The sequence below is a fragment of the Salmo salar genome, chromosome 10, assembly GCF_965601325.2.
Source record: "Salmo salar chromosome 10, fSalSal1, whole genome shotgun sequence".
In the NCBI taxonomy this organism is placed as follows: domain Eukaryota; kingdom Metazoa; phylum Chordata; class Actinopteri; order Salmoniformes; family Salmonidae; genus Salmo; species Salmo salar.
In genome coordinates this window covers 65,964,319-65,977,772 of record NC_138300.1, presented here as the reverse complement: position 1 = coordinate 65,977,772, position 13,454 = coordinate 65,964,319, and the positions used below count along the sequence as shown (strand labels likewise).

At 42.7% G+C, this 13,454-nt stretch overlaps 1 protein-coding gene across 7 annotated transcripts in view; it reads right to left on the bottom strand.

Moving 5' to 3' along the window:
• nap1l4a (nucleosome assembly protein 1-like 4a) overlaps positions 1-9,379 on the bottom strand; it is a 73,581-nt gene extending 64,202 nt beyond the window's left edge. For 3 of the 7 annotated variants that reach the window (XM_045688023.2, XM_045688022.2, XM_045688019.2), the window contains exons 1-2: positions 4,630-4,653; positions 3,777-3,823 (exon numbers count right to left, since the gene is read on the bottom strand). In XM_045688023.2, coding sequence (XP_045543979.1) covers positions 3,777-3,823; positions 4,630-4,637 — 55 coding nt within the window. In that variant the 5' untranslated portion in view covers positions 4,638-4,653. The other 4 variants (XM_082957120.1, XM_082957118.1, XM_082957119.1 and 1 more) reach the window with 4 other exon arrangements.
• Positions 9,380-13,454: the final 4,075 nt, after the last annotated feature.

Sequence of the window (13,454 nt, the reverse complement as noted above, 5' to 3'; positions counted from 1 at the left end):
AAATCACAGAGCTCTCCAACAAGGCCACTCTACCGCCAATGTTAGTCTATAGAGATTGCATGGCTGTATAGATTGCTGTCAGCAACAGGTGTGGCTAAAATAGCCAAATCCACTAATTTCAAGGGATGTCCACATACATACACAGTTGAAGTCGGAAGTTTCCATACACATAGGTTGGAGTCATTAAAACTTGTTTTTCAACCACTCGACAAATTTCTTGTTAAACTATAGTTTTGGCAAGTCGGTTAGGACATCTACTTTGTGCATGACAAGTAATATTTCCAACAATTGTGTACAGACAGATTATTTCACTTAATCACAATTCCAGTGGGTCAGAAGTTTATATACATTAAGTTGACTGTGCCTTTAAACAGCTTGGAAAATTCCAGAAAATTATGCCATGGCTTTAGAAGCTTCTGATAGGGTAATTGACATCATTTGAGTCAATTGGAGGTGTACCTGTGGATGTATTTCAAGGCCTACCTTCAAACTCAGTGCCTCTTCGCTTGACATCATGGGAAAATCAAAAGAAGTCAGCCAAGACCTCAGAAAAAAAAAATGGTAGACCTCCACAAGTCTGGTTCATCCTTGGGAGCAATTTCCAAATGCCTGAAGGTACCACGTTCATCTGTACAAACAATATTACGCAAGCATAAACACCATTGGACCACACAGCAGTGATACCACTCAGGAAGGAGACGCCTTCTGTCTCCTAGAGATGAACGTACTTTGGTGCGAAAATTGCCCTGCTCATCTGCGTGAACATGCCTTAGGCATGCTGCAAGGAGGCATGAGGACTGCAGATGTGGCCAGGGCAATAAATTGCAATGTCCGTACTGTGAGACGCCTAAGACAGCGCTACAGGGAGACAGGATGGACAGCTGATTGTTACACGTGGTCTGCCACTGCAAGGACAACCCCTGCACAGGATCGGTACATCCAAATATCACACCTGCGGGACAGGTACAGGATGGCAACAACAACTGCCCGAGTTACACCAGGAACGCACAATCCCTCCATCAGTGCTCAGACTATATGCAATAGGCTGAGAGAGGCTGGACTGAGGGCTTGTAAGCCTGTTGTAAAGAAAGGTCCTCACCAGACATCACCATCAACAATATCGCCTATGGGCACAAACCCACCGTCGCTGGAACAGATAGGACTGGCAAAAAGTGCTCTTCACTGACGAGTCGCAGTTTTGTCTCACCAGGGGTGAAGGTCAGATTCGCGTTTATCGTTGAAGGAATGAGCGTTACACCGAGGCCTGTACTCTGGAGCGGGATCGATGTGGAGGTTGATGGTCCGTCATGGTCTGGGGCGGTGTGTAACAGCATCATCGGACTGAGCTTGTTGTCATTGCAGGCAATCTCAACGCTGTGCTTTACAGGGAAGACATCCTCCTCCCACGTGGTACCCTTCCTGCAGGCTCATCCTGACATAACCCTCCAGCATGACAATGCCACCAGCCATACTGCTCATTCTGTGCGTGATTTCCTGCAAGACAGGAATGTCAGTGTTCTACCAAGGCTAGCGAAGAGCCCGGATCTCAATCCCATTGAGCACGTCTGGGACCTGTTGGATCGGAGGGTGAGGGCTAGGGCCATTACCCCCAGAAATGTCCAGGAACTTGCAGGTGCCTTGGTGGAAGAGTGGGGTAACATCTCACAGCAAGAACTGGCAAATCTGGTGCAGTCCATGAGGAGATGCACTGCATTACTTAATGCAGCTGGTGGCCACACCAGACACTGACTGTTACTTTTTGATTTTGACCCCCCCATTTGTTCAGGGACACATTCAATTTCTGTTAGTCACATGCCTGTGGAACTTTTTCAGTTTATGTCTCAGTTGTTGAATCTTATGTTCATACACATTTTTAAGTTAAGTATGCTAATAAACACAGTTGACAGTGAGAGGACGTTTCTTTTTTTGCTGAGATAGATAGATAGATAGATAGATAGATAGATAGATAGATAGATAGATAGATAGATAGATAGATAGATAGATAGATAGATAGATAGATAGATAGATAGATAGATAGATAGAGCGTACGTTTTCACACTGAGGTTGGAATAATACTGTGAAAATGACAATTTATTTAAAAAATGTCATTTGACCTTTATTTAACTAAGCAAGTCAGTTAAGAACAAGGTCTTATTTACAATGACGGCCTAGGCCTAGGAACAGTTATACCCCTGAACACTGCCTTGTTCAGGGGTAGAACAACAGATTTTTACCTTGTCAGCTCAGGGATTCGCTCTAACCACTCTTCGCTCTTCCCAATGCTCTAACCACTTGGCTACCTGCCACCCCTTTTAGGCTGGCAGGTAGCCCTTTTAGTGTAAGAGCTGTTTGAAAAGACCGCCTGGAATTTCAGCCTGTTTAGGTGGGATGGTTAATAGACCAATAAGAGAGAGTTCCAAACCTCTGCCAATAACAGCTAGTTCTCAGTTTTACCCTCCCAGACAGTACTATCCAAATTCTTACTTGAGAAATTGCTATTTTCTAAAGATACTGTATTTCTTTTTGGCCATTTGAATTGAAAACAATCACAATACGGTACTTAATTCTCACCCAGAAATGATTTGATATTGGGATAAAAACAGCTGCATTGGACCTTTACAAATGTTCCATTAGTCATATCCCTAGATGCTAGATATCAAGATAAGAACATGTCAGCAGCTCTGTGACCAGGGTCATGTTCATCATGTCCCACAATGGAAAACATTTGTAAATATTTTGCGATGGAAAAAGAAAACGGTGTTTCAAATCCGACAGGTCTAGGCAGTCCCACCCTGTTTCATTCCGTTTTCTTCTGTTCGTTGCCTAGGACGAATGACTGGCAGTTTGTGCTGATCCAACAGGCTTTTGCTTCCCATTTATATTAATAAATGCCCTCTTTATGATAGCAAAGAATGATTGTTCATACCTCTTTCAATCCTATCATAGCCCTGCTCATGACTTCTGTATAAGGCTGTGAGATGCTACATGCAAAATAGTCTGTTGTGAAATAATGAGCTGAGGCTTAGAAGGAGTGATCTAATGGTGGGGCAAGGAGGCACTTGAGTTAAAACAATAGCTCAGTTCGTGTTGTTAACTTTTTGCAAAGCACACACACATACATACAAATAAACACAGGGCACCAAGTTCCTGTTTACTCTGACAAAGAGGGAGTCTTATGTTCCTGAAGAAGGGTTGAGTGTACAAACCAATCTCACAAAGTAAGACTTATTGTGGCAATGTTCACATCCTAGGGGATCTGAAAAGCTATTATCAAAAGTTAGAAAATACAAAGTATTTCCACAGCATCCAACTTAGAGGCATGTTATGCACATATAACATTGAATGATGCTTTTAAAATGTATTTGTCTTCAAGAGGTGACAGATAATTGGCACGATGCAGAGGTTAGGTACAGTGCAGGAAAATCAGTGACCCTATGACAGCCTTGATCAGAGGCTGTCATAAAACAGATGGCAAAATGAGACATTGTTCCATAACCGGCCATCAGAGTCGAGATAAGAGGTTCAACTAACTCAGCCGGATGGCTGGCTGCATTCTTACTAAATACATTTCATTCCTACATGTTCATTTCATCATTTTAAAATCAGATTTTGTATCCTCCTCAAATCTTCACTAGGAAACAGCTGTCTTCCATAGAATTGAAAATCTGATTTGAGACACTTGATGTAAACTGACTATGAGTAATATAATTGGTCTTTCACGGGCAAAGCAGATACTTGCCATATTCCTTCACCACATTAGATCACACAGAACATACCTCTGCCTTCAGCTTTGTTGGCCTCCATCGTAACAGCTCCTTCTGCTCTGTAGCAAAATAGATACAGGGGTCAATCTGGGAATTAAGTGACTTATGCTCTTAATAAACGAGGCATGCTTGTGTACAACATAACTGGAATGATAGGTAGTTAATACTAAGTTCATAGGCAGTGCAACAGTGGTGGTTAGGTAACTTTGCTAGTATTATGTTAAATTAACGAAGCTACTACCAAGAGTTCCTGGCAAGCCTATTGTCAGTAAACAAACAAGCCTGTCAGTTGACTAGCTAACTTAGCTACGATCTGCTGTTTGGCTGGATATCGAATATGTAAAGTGACGGCCTTAATAGGTATTGTGAAATCAAAATGAACTAGCTTGCTACAGTAACCGGAACACAACAAGCCCCAAGAGCGCAGTTAGATCACGCATTATGCTTGCCTTTGGCATGAATGATACATTGACATGCTACGTTGCTAGCGTGCCTACAATAGATAGCTAAGATTATTCGCGACACGGTCCGACGTAAACAGAGAAATGTCGTATTACCAGATCCTAAAACAACGAAATTTACATGTTCTGTCTGTACGCATTAGTTGCCTACCTGTTAGCTTAACTAGACAATTCTAGCATCCACACATAACTCTGGGCGGTGCCACAATTATTTGACAGTAAACGATAGCTAGCAGTAACGTTAGCGTGTTAGCTGATAGCATGTTCGCATGCTGCCCCTCAGAAAACAATTTTATGGCCAACAAAAAACAGATAACACGACAGCAAGTAGTTAGTCAGCTAACGTCACACACAGAAAACACTACCAAACGATGAATATTAATGGTCGTCCACGACGGAAAAACCTGTTCATATAAGCTTGTTTCTCCTTTAGTCAAATGCCCCCACTCAACGAGCCAAATGACATGTGGGAATCTCGCTAGCTAGCCAGGCATTTGTTGCTAACAATCAAATGTCACAAACAGTAGCTTCTCTAACACTAGCAACACGCCTCTGACAGTTTCTACCATTTCACTGTTCAATACCTCCTGTTGAAACACAAACAATGTAACAAAATCCAATGATAATAGCTACGTAGCTATCTGGCGAATTCTGCCCCTTACCTCAGAGTCTTCTTCTTCTTCTTGAATGTTTTATGGCAGACTACACATATTGACGTATTGCCGCCACCTACTGTACAGGGTTTTGAAACGAAACAAAAATATTATATTCCATTGCGGGGAAGGGGGACCCGAGATTTGTAATTTTTTTACCCTTATTTTACCAGGTAAGTTGACTGAGAACGCATTCTCATTTACAGCAACGACCTGAGGAATAGTTACAGGGGGGATGAATGAGCCAATTGTAAACTGGGGATGATTAGGTGACCGTGATGGTATGGGGGCCAGATTGGGAATTTAGCCAGGACACCGGGGTTAACACCCCTACTCTTACGATAAGTGCCAAGGGATCTTTAGTGATCACAGAGAGTCAGGACACCCATTTAACATCCCATCCAAAAGACAGCACCCTACACAAGGCAATGTCCCCAATCACTGCCCTGGGGATTGAGATATATCTTTTTTTAGACCAGAGGAAAGGGTGCCTCCTACTGGCCCTTCAACACCACTTCCAGCAGCATCTGGTCTCCCATCCAGGGACCAACACTGCTTAGCTTCAGAAGCAAGCCAGCAGTGGGATGCAGGGGGGTATGCTGCTGGCGAGATAATACAAGAAGAAATCAAAACAATCAACTCCTTTGGTCACATCCCTACACAGGCTCAAGTACCTGTGAGGGTGGAGCATTCATCAACAAAATTCCTTGCAATGCCGCTGTATTGACAAGGAACATCAACTTGTGTCTCTACACCTTTTTTGCACTCTTCTCATTGCCTCCGGATAGGAGACATTCTGGACAGCACTTATTCTTGCCACATCAGTATCCTTCACCCTAACAGGACACTTCAGAAATTCGGGTGCATGTTCACCACCACAATTGAAGTTTTTAGGCTCAGCTGGCATATAATACTCCTCTCATCTACATACACTTGACACATTACGGAATAATTGACATTTATCACACTGCATTGGTTTGGGCATGAAGGCAATCTCATTTAACCCAAATACATGTGAGAAGGGAGAGACTCTTCTTCAGGAAACAGAATGGATGGTGGGCTTCCGCACTCCATCTACTATGCGGGTCAGTCGTTTTGCACCAACCACTTTATCAAAATCTTCATGTATATCCTTTGCATTTACTTCTAGCACCACCCCAGAGATAACACCCTTGATAAGCGCCCTGCTTCGAAGATCCACACACATTCCAATCGGACAACTTTGAGGCGCAAAGCACGCTCCTTCTTTTCCATAGAAACACAAAAAACAAAATAAGCCCACTTCTCATTATTCTCATCGACACCACCTCATCCAACGCATCCATCATTTTAACAGAGACTTCAAACAAATCTCCCAGGTAACACTACTGACCCCACACCCTTATTCCAACCAAAAAAAGACTCAGAACTAGGTTTGGATTTATTAGTTTCCACTACCACTTTACTTCTCTTATTTCCTTTTGCATTCGCCACTGTAATCCAATTCTTATCACTCTCATCTCCACTCGACACGGCATCCAATTCAAACAGAATATTCGCTTCCTCCATTTTCCCCAAAACCCCCCAACTCTTCTTCTTCGATGAGGTTTAAAACAGCGGTTGGCATCCAATAAATGTTGCATTTCTGCCACCTACTAGACTGGAGTACAACTCTTTAAAAAAAGCAAAGTATTTTTTTTTGCAAATAAAATCAACAAATACCCTACCATCTAAACCTACACTCACTAAAAACCCACCACTCTACTCCACTATTTAAATATATCAAGTTCTACTGGAGGCCAACACCAACCCTCAACACAACCTGTAACTCTTCTGATGTCAAGTCTCACACATTCAAATACCTCTCTGCAGCTGTCACCACAACCTCAATTTTCTACGACTTACGTTCTATCCCTGCAGTACAGTTGATAACCATTGCTATAAACGCAAAAAAAATCCAATCTTACTGAAGCATATATCAGTTGTTGGCCTATCCTTCTGTACTGACTACTCACACCACTTCTCTCAGTATCCCTCCCCCATCTTCCTCTACTCTAATCACTGCCTCTGCATACGACAACTTCTGCACTACTCTAACCCTGGAAACCTCAAACTGCCTCTCTCTCACCGGACATTTCTGATCCTCAGCCCCATGGGCACCCCTACAATTAACACATACCACTACCTTCCCCAATGCCACACATTCCTTCGTCTCATGCTCTTCTGCACATTTCTCACACCTAGGAACCTCCCTCCTACACACTGCTGCCACATGCCCATAAGCTTGACACCTGTAAGAACGTAATGTATTCGGCACAAAAGCTTGAACAGTATACGTTATATACCCTAACATAACTGTCAGGAGGACTCAACATCAAAACTCAAAAGAACAGACAACAACTCTTCTGTTTCACCAATCACGTCACCTTGTCTGCGTTGCACCAAACAACAAGCATCACAAACACTGAATCCTCCCCCTTCAGTTGGTCAACTTTCACACCTACAGTTACCCCAGTAATCACTCCTTTCAATGGCGCCCTTTTCTTGAGAGCAAAACAATTCACACCTCTTGTCCCCATTTATTTAACACGGAGTGCCTGCTCCCTCTGGCCAGCAAAATCACAAACAGTTATCATAAGACCACTTCTGGATACCTTCACCGATTCCACAGCACCCAACTCTGTTTTCACCAGCCCTGAAACTACAAATGGATCAGCCAAAAGGCAAGGGTTCACTTTTTCCAAAAAATGCACTCCTACCGTCACAGACTCCTCTTTATCCTGACTCTCGGTGCAAACCTCAGGCTTTGAGAACTTCACCACATCTACCACCTCCAATACTTCGCCCTCATACACTTCCATTTCTCCTCCTGTCTTCAATCCAGCGTACAGCTCACTCTGCTTACACTTCCTACCATTCTTCTTTAACAAAACATATCCCTTTTTTCCTCCATATTTAACCGATTCAAGCTCACTATCTTTCTTCGACCTCCTCTGCCTCTCGTTTTCCCTCCATTCCTCCTCCATATTCCAAGTACACTATGATAATACTGCCCTTCTCCTGACATACTGTACACCTTGTTCTTGCCCTCTCAAGGGCAGTCATTTTCCCCTTCTTCAATCACTCTGGATGTGCATTGGGATTCTGAGAACTTCAACGTTGCCTTCAGCTGAACTTGCAAAGAGAGATGGTTGATCTTTAGCCCAGCTAGGTCTTCTTCTTCGGTAAATTGGCGATCGCACAATTTTATGTGCATCCTGCCACCTACTGTGCAGGATGGAAACAAGATTCACAAAAAAACTAAACAAACTAACAAAAAACTACCAAACTACAAAAAACCTACCAAACTATCAAAAAATAAATGAACTAAAACAGATCTGATCCCTACATAGGTTCAAGGGGAACCTGGGAGGGGGGGTCTTCTGATGCCCGTACTCTTCGCAAGTCTTCAAATGTAAAATCCTTAAGTCCCAAAAGATTTTCTGCCACAGCCACAACAATGTCCAGTTTCTTAGACTTCTTTGAGACTTCTGCTGTACAGTTTATAACTGTGGCAATGAATGCCACAAAATCCATATTTTTAACACACAGGGTATCTTTTGACTGGCAGCAAACATTTACTGCAGGCTGTGGTGCGTCCACAACCATATCGTCACTAGCTTCACTTGTTTTCTCAATTATTTTAAATCGCCTTCCCATAGGAGATTCGATTGACCAATCTAACTTTTGTCACTTCAATCTCCTTCACCCTTACAGGGCACTCCAGGAACTCGGGATCATGAGCCCCACCACAATTGCAACACCGTCATCCTTATACACACCATTCTTCAGTATACTCTGTCCGTCTGCACATACTTGAAACAAGGTCAAATTCTTTACAATTCTTGCACTGCAATGGTTTTGGGAAGAAAGCTCTTACAGCATATCTTACATAACCAAGCTTCACATGCGTTGGTATTTGCTCTTTATCAAAAAACAACAGGACCGACAGACTTTCTTATTTTTCTCCATTCACCCAGAGGGTCAGAGGTCAGGCACCACTACACCGGGAATTCTCTTCAGCTATTCAACCTGAACATCTGTCATCACCCCTGAGATGACTCTGATGGGTGCTCTACTCTGAAGTTCAAAACACAAAACTTCTGTTGCTCGTATTCTTTTGAGGCTCACTGCAATCTTCCTCTGTTCTTTAGAATTACAATTCATCTAAATAAGACCACTCTTGGTCACTGACAGACTTTTCCCAGTGCATACTTCACCATTTTCAACACCTGAAACGGGTCTCCCACATATGCATCCTTACTCAACAAATGCATCCCAACAAGAAGCGATTCATTATCCTGCACTCCAATTTTAGACAATTTCCTTTTTGTTCCAGTTTTTGATACTCCTGTTGTCCATTCAGAACATTTGTCTTCACGAACTTTGCTCAACGTGCTGTTTGATTCAAACCCAACATCCACTTTCGCTATCTTTCTTTCCATTTTACCTCAGGGTCCGTGCTGCTCTTGCTTCTTCTTCTTCTTTGGGATTGGGATGGCGGATCGCATCCAACTTTAAAGTGCATACACCGCCACCTACTGTACTGGAGTGTGAGGCCAGTAATTAAATTAGCTTAATTATTCCTGTTCCTCTGAGAAGTTGAAATAGAGCCCAAGACTCCCCTTCCCTTCCCCCACCAACGTTCCCTCTAAACTGCAGGCGCAGTCCCCGGGACTGCCACACAGAAGAAACCACGCAGAGAACCACAAGATTGAACATCACTCAACTTTGTAGAGTTTTCCCTCTTAGTTATTAACACTAAAACTTGTTAAAAACATTTCCCTTTACTGTGGGAATTGTGATGAATCAACACAATATTAGCAACTTTCAATGTAACATACCTAAACAAACTATCCAAGACTTAGTATGCAAAACGAACTATGTAAGAGATTTTGTAGTAGGCATAACGCATTTGGAGGATGATTCTAATGCATTGACAAGCCCCATTCAGCCAGTGTGGAGCTTCAGTAGGCCTATAAGCAAATAGACCATTGCCATATCAGGATCTGTGCCATTCACTTTGAACTGGACTGTTTACGGCATGAGTGGTCGCGAGTAAACGAGCTGCTTATAGCCACATGTGCACATTTGTTCATATTCTTTGCTAGTTAATGAGTTATTAGCCCATCTAAAAATAATTTGTAGTCAGCAATTGGGGAGTGATTGCTTCCTACAACAGCACAAAATGTTAGCATTGCTAGACATTTTTTAAAGCCAGTCAGGTAAACCACTGTTTTTGTCTTAAAGGGGCAGTGTTGTATTTTGAGAAAGCATTGAATATGCTAAATAGCCAATAGGCAGAGGGTAGCATAATTTGTCTGATTCTCTGTAATAATGGTATGGGAATAATAATGCATTTTATTTTGTAAAGTGGTTTCTTGCATCAAACAACACAACAACATTTTCAGTCACCTCCTTGTCTGAAGGACAAGTGAATAAACAGGTTAATGTCAAGCCCTGCATGTTGCTTTTCTTTTCAAAAGTCTCATGGAATGTAGACCTACATTGAACACCATACTTTGGTTGCTACTGTAGGCTGAATGATAGAACAGCTATTTCCATGTTAAAATGTTATGGGATGTATTTTCTCCATTGTTTGTGATGGTAGGCCACTCTGGTAGGCCTAAATTATGATCAAGTAGCCTACTTAACCACTGTCTGAAACTGTAACAAAGTGGGTAAACCTCAGTGTTCATAGTAAACAGATGTTGGAAGTTGCACAGAATTTTTACAACCTGGAAGTTGGCACTCAGCAGACCTTAAATTTGCTCAGTGCCCAAACAAATGTGTGGAAACATTGCTCATGAGGAGCTGAATGGCAGTTTTATCATGACAACATGCCTCCCACACCTTTACAAGTATTCCCTGAACTTACTATATGTTTCTTTAGAATGAAAAAAAATGCATCATGGCCACCTCTCACATCATCTGCTGATCACCAGTTCTCTTAGCTACGGATTGTTACACCAGATAATGTGATTTAGCCAAAGATTTCTGGTATCCATTATTGGGAGTTACAGGATAGGTACTGTTTGGTGTAGAACTGATCATTTTCGACCAACCTTGGATATCTGAATGTCTAGCATCTGTTTGATGCTACAGAGCCCCGTACAGCTTATATAAACAGGGAATACATGTTTCAAAGATTGATAGAAAAGTAGCATATTTATTTTATGGTGGTTCTATGTCATGGCTCTCCAACCCTGATCCTGGAGAGCAACAGTCCTGTAGGTTTTCACTCTAACCCTAATCTAGCACACCTGGTTTTAATTAGCTGGTTGATAAGCTGAACCAGGTTAGTTACAATTGGAGTTGGAACAAAAACCTAGAGGAAAATATCCAGGAACAGGATTGGAGACCCCTGTTCTACCACAGAAAGTTGGTGGCAGCTAATTGGGGAGGACGGGCTCGTGGTAACGACTGGAGCGGAATTAGTCTAACGGTATTAAATACATCAAACACATGGTTTCCATGTGTTTGATGCCATTCTATTCGCTTCGTTCCAGCCATTATTATGTGCCGCCCTCCTCTCAGCAGCCTCCTGTGTCTTTTACATGGGCTTATGCTGAGCCACACTGGCTGTGTTAACACAGGCAGCACAATTCTGATATTAGACTAGCTAATTCATAAGGATAAGTAATTGATAAGTAAACATGTCCTGGTTTCAGGAGAAATGGTTATTTCACTTACACCTCCCTAATTCTCCCGATTTTCAGGAAAAAGTAGACATTTCGCCTAGATATCCCTAATATGATAACTGCGGTGTACAACATAGAAGCTTATCAGGTTCTGATCGACTTACTATGCTTTTTCATCCGAGATCGGCCCCCGATTGCTAATCAATCAGTTCTTTATTCTCCAGGCTCCGCTTTGTCGTCAAAATGGACAACCTTGCAATGAATGACATATATCCATCGTGATTTGCCCTGGACTTTCACTGCTGACCTCATTACAGTATGAGCAAAATTTGATAAGTACATTCCCATTTTGGCCCTGTGTAACCTTTATTTAACTAGACAAGTCAGTTAAGAACAAATTCTTATTTACAATGACAGCCTACCCTGGCCAAACCCAGACGATGCTGTGTCAATTGTGCGCCGCCCTATGGGACTCCCAATCACGGCCGGATGTGAAACAGCCTGGATTCTAACCAGGGACTGTAATGCCTCTTGCACTGAGATGCAGTGCCTTAGGGCCCATCCCAACGCCACATCATCTAGTTTCTTCTAATTGTAGCCTACAGGTTTCTGACAATCACCATGGTGTTGTGTCAGCACTGAGGTCATGTGCCATCTTTTTCAGCCACAAAGAGTGTGAACGGTTGGCCTGAGTCCGGAATGCCTAAAGCCAGAACTGATGACAGAGCTAGTTTAAGCTTGCCAAAAACCTCTTTCTGTTCTTCCGTGAAGACTACAAGGTCTTTTGAATCGGGGTCTCCCTTGAGGAGGTCGTTAAGGGGTTGTGCAATTTTGGAAAAGGAGTTCACGCAGCATTTGTTGTAGTTGCACAAGCCCATGAAGGAGCTGAGTTCTTTAATAGTAGTGGGTTCCTTGGCGGCTTGTATGGCGGCAGTAAGACTTTGTGTCAGCTATCTTTTTCCCTGCAAGACCAGTTGACCGAGGTAGATAACCTGTGATTGCATGAGTTGGGCTTTATCAGGGCTAGCTTTATGGTCTTTGGCATGCAAGTGGTCAAACAGGGATTTTAGGTCCTTGGCATGTGTTGCCTCATCTTGTGATGCCGACAATATATCATCAACCTATAGTATGAAAACAGATGACATCGGAGGGAGATCTTGGAGATGTCGATGCAATGCTTGATGGTAAATCGAAGGACTATTATGAAGGCCCATAGGAGTCCTAGTCCACTGATATGGTTGACTATCCACAGAAAAAGAAAGCCATATCAATGACCGAGAACACACAGTGACCAGGTGACAAAGAGGAAAAAATGGTTGAGGGGTTAGCCACCATTGGAGTGAACTTGGAGATTAATTTGCATTCCTGTAGTCCAGTGTCACCCGCCAGTCACCATTTGATTTCCTCACTGGCCATACCGGACTATTAGAGGCAGAGTGTGTCTTTTCAACAATACCCATGTCACATAGATCTCTAATCACTACTTTAGTAGTGGCCATAGCTTCCCTGATGATGGGATATTGTTTTGTGCACGATGGGGCAACACCTGTCAAGCGCCCTGATTCCATGTCCAAAATTCCACACAACTTTTTCTTTGTAGTCCAAATAGGATGGTTCTGAACTGTAGAGCCCTGCAGTTATCTAAATCGCCACGTCACCTTTCCTTCATAGATGTGTAGAGTAAAGTTGCATAATAACATCAAGGCCTAAAATAGGTTGTTCAAATGAGCCTATTCACACCCCTGCATCAATCTTCATTGGATCAATAGAAATTGATAATGGTTTGGTCTGTTTCATATCTGTCTCCACCAGCCCCCCACCCCCGTTGCTCTCATCTTCTTGCCAGTGTACTCAGTAAATATATGATTTGCATAAGAAGTGGGTAATGCAGTGACTTCAGCACCCGTATCTACAAAA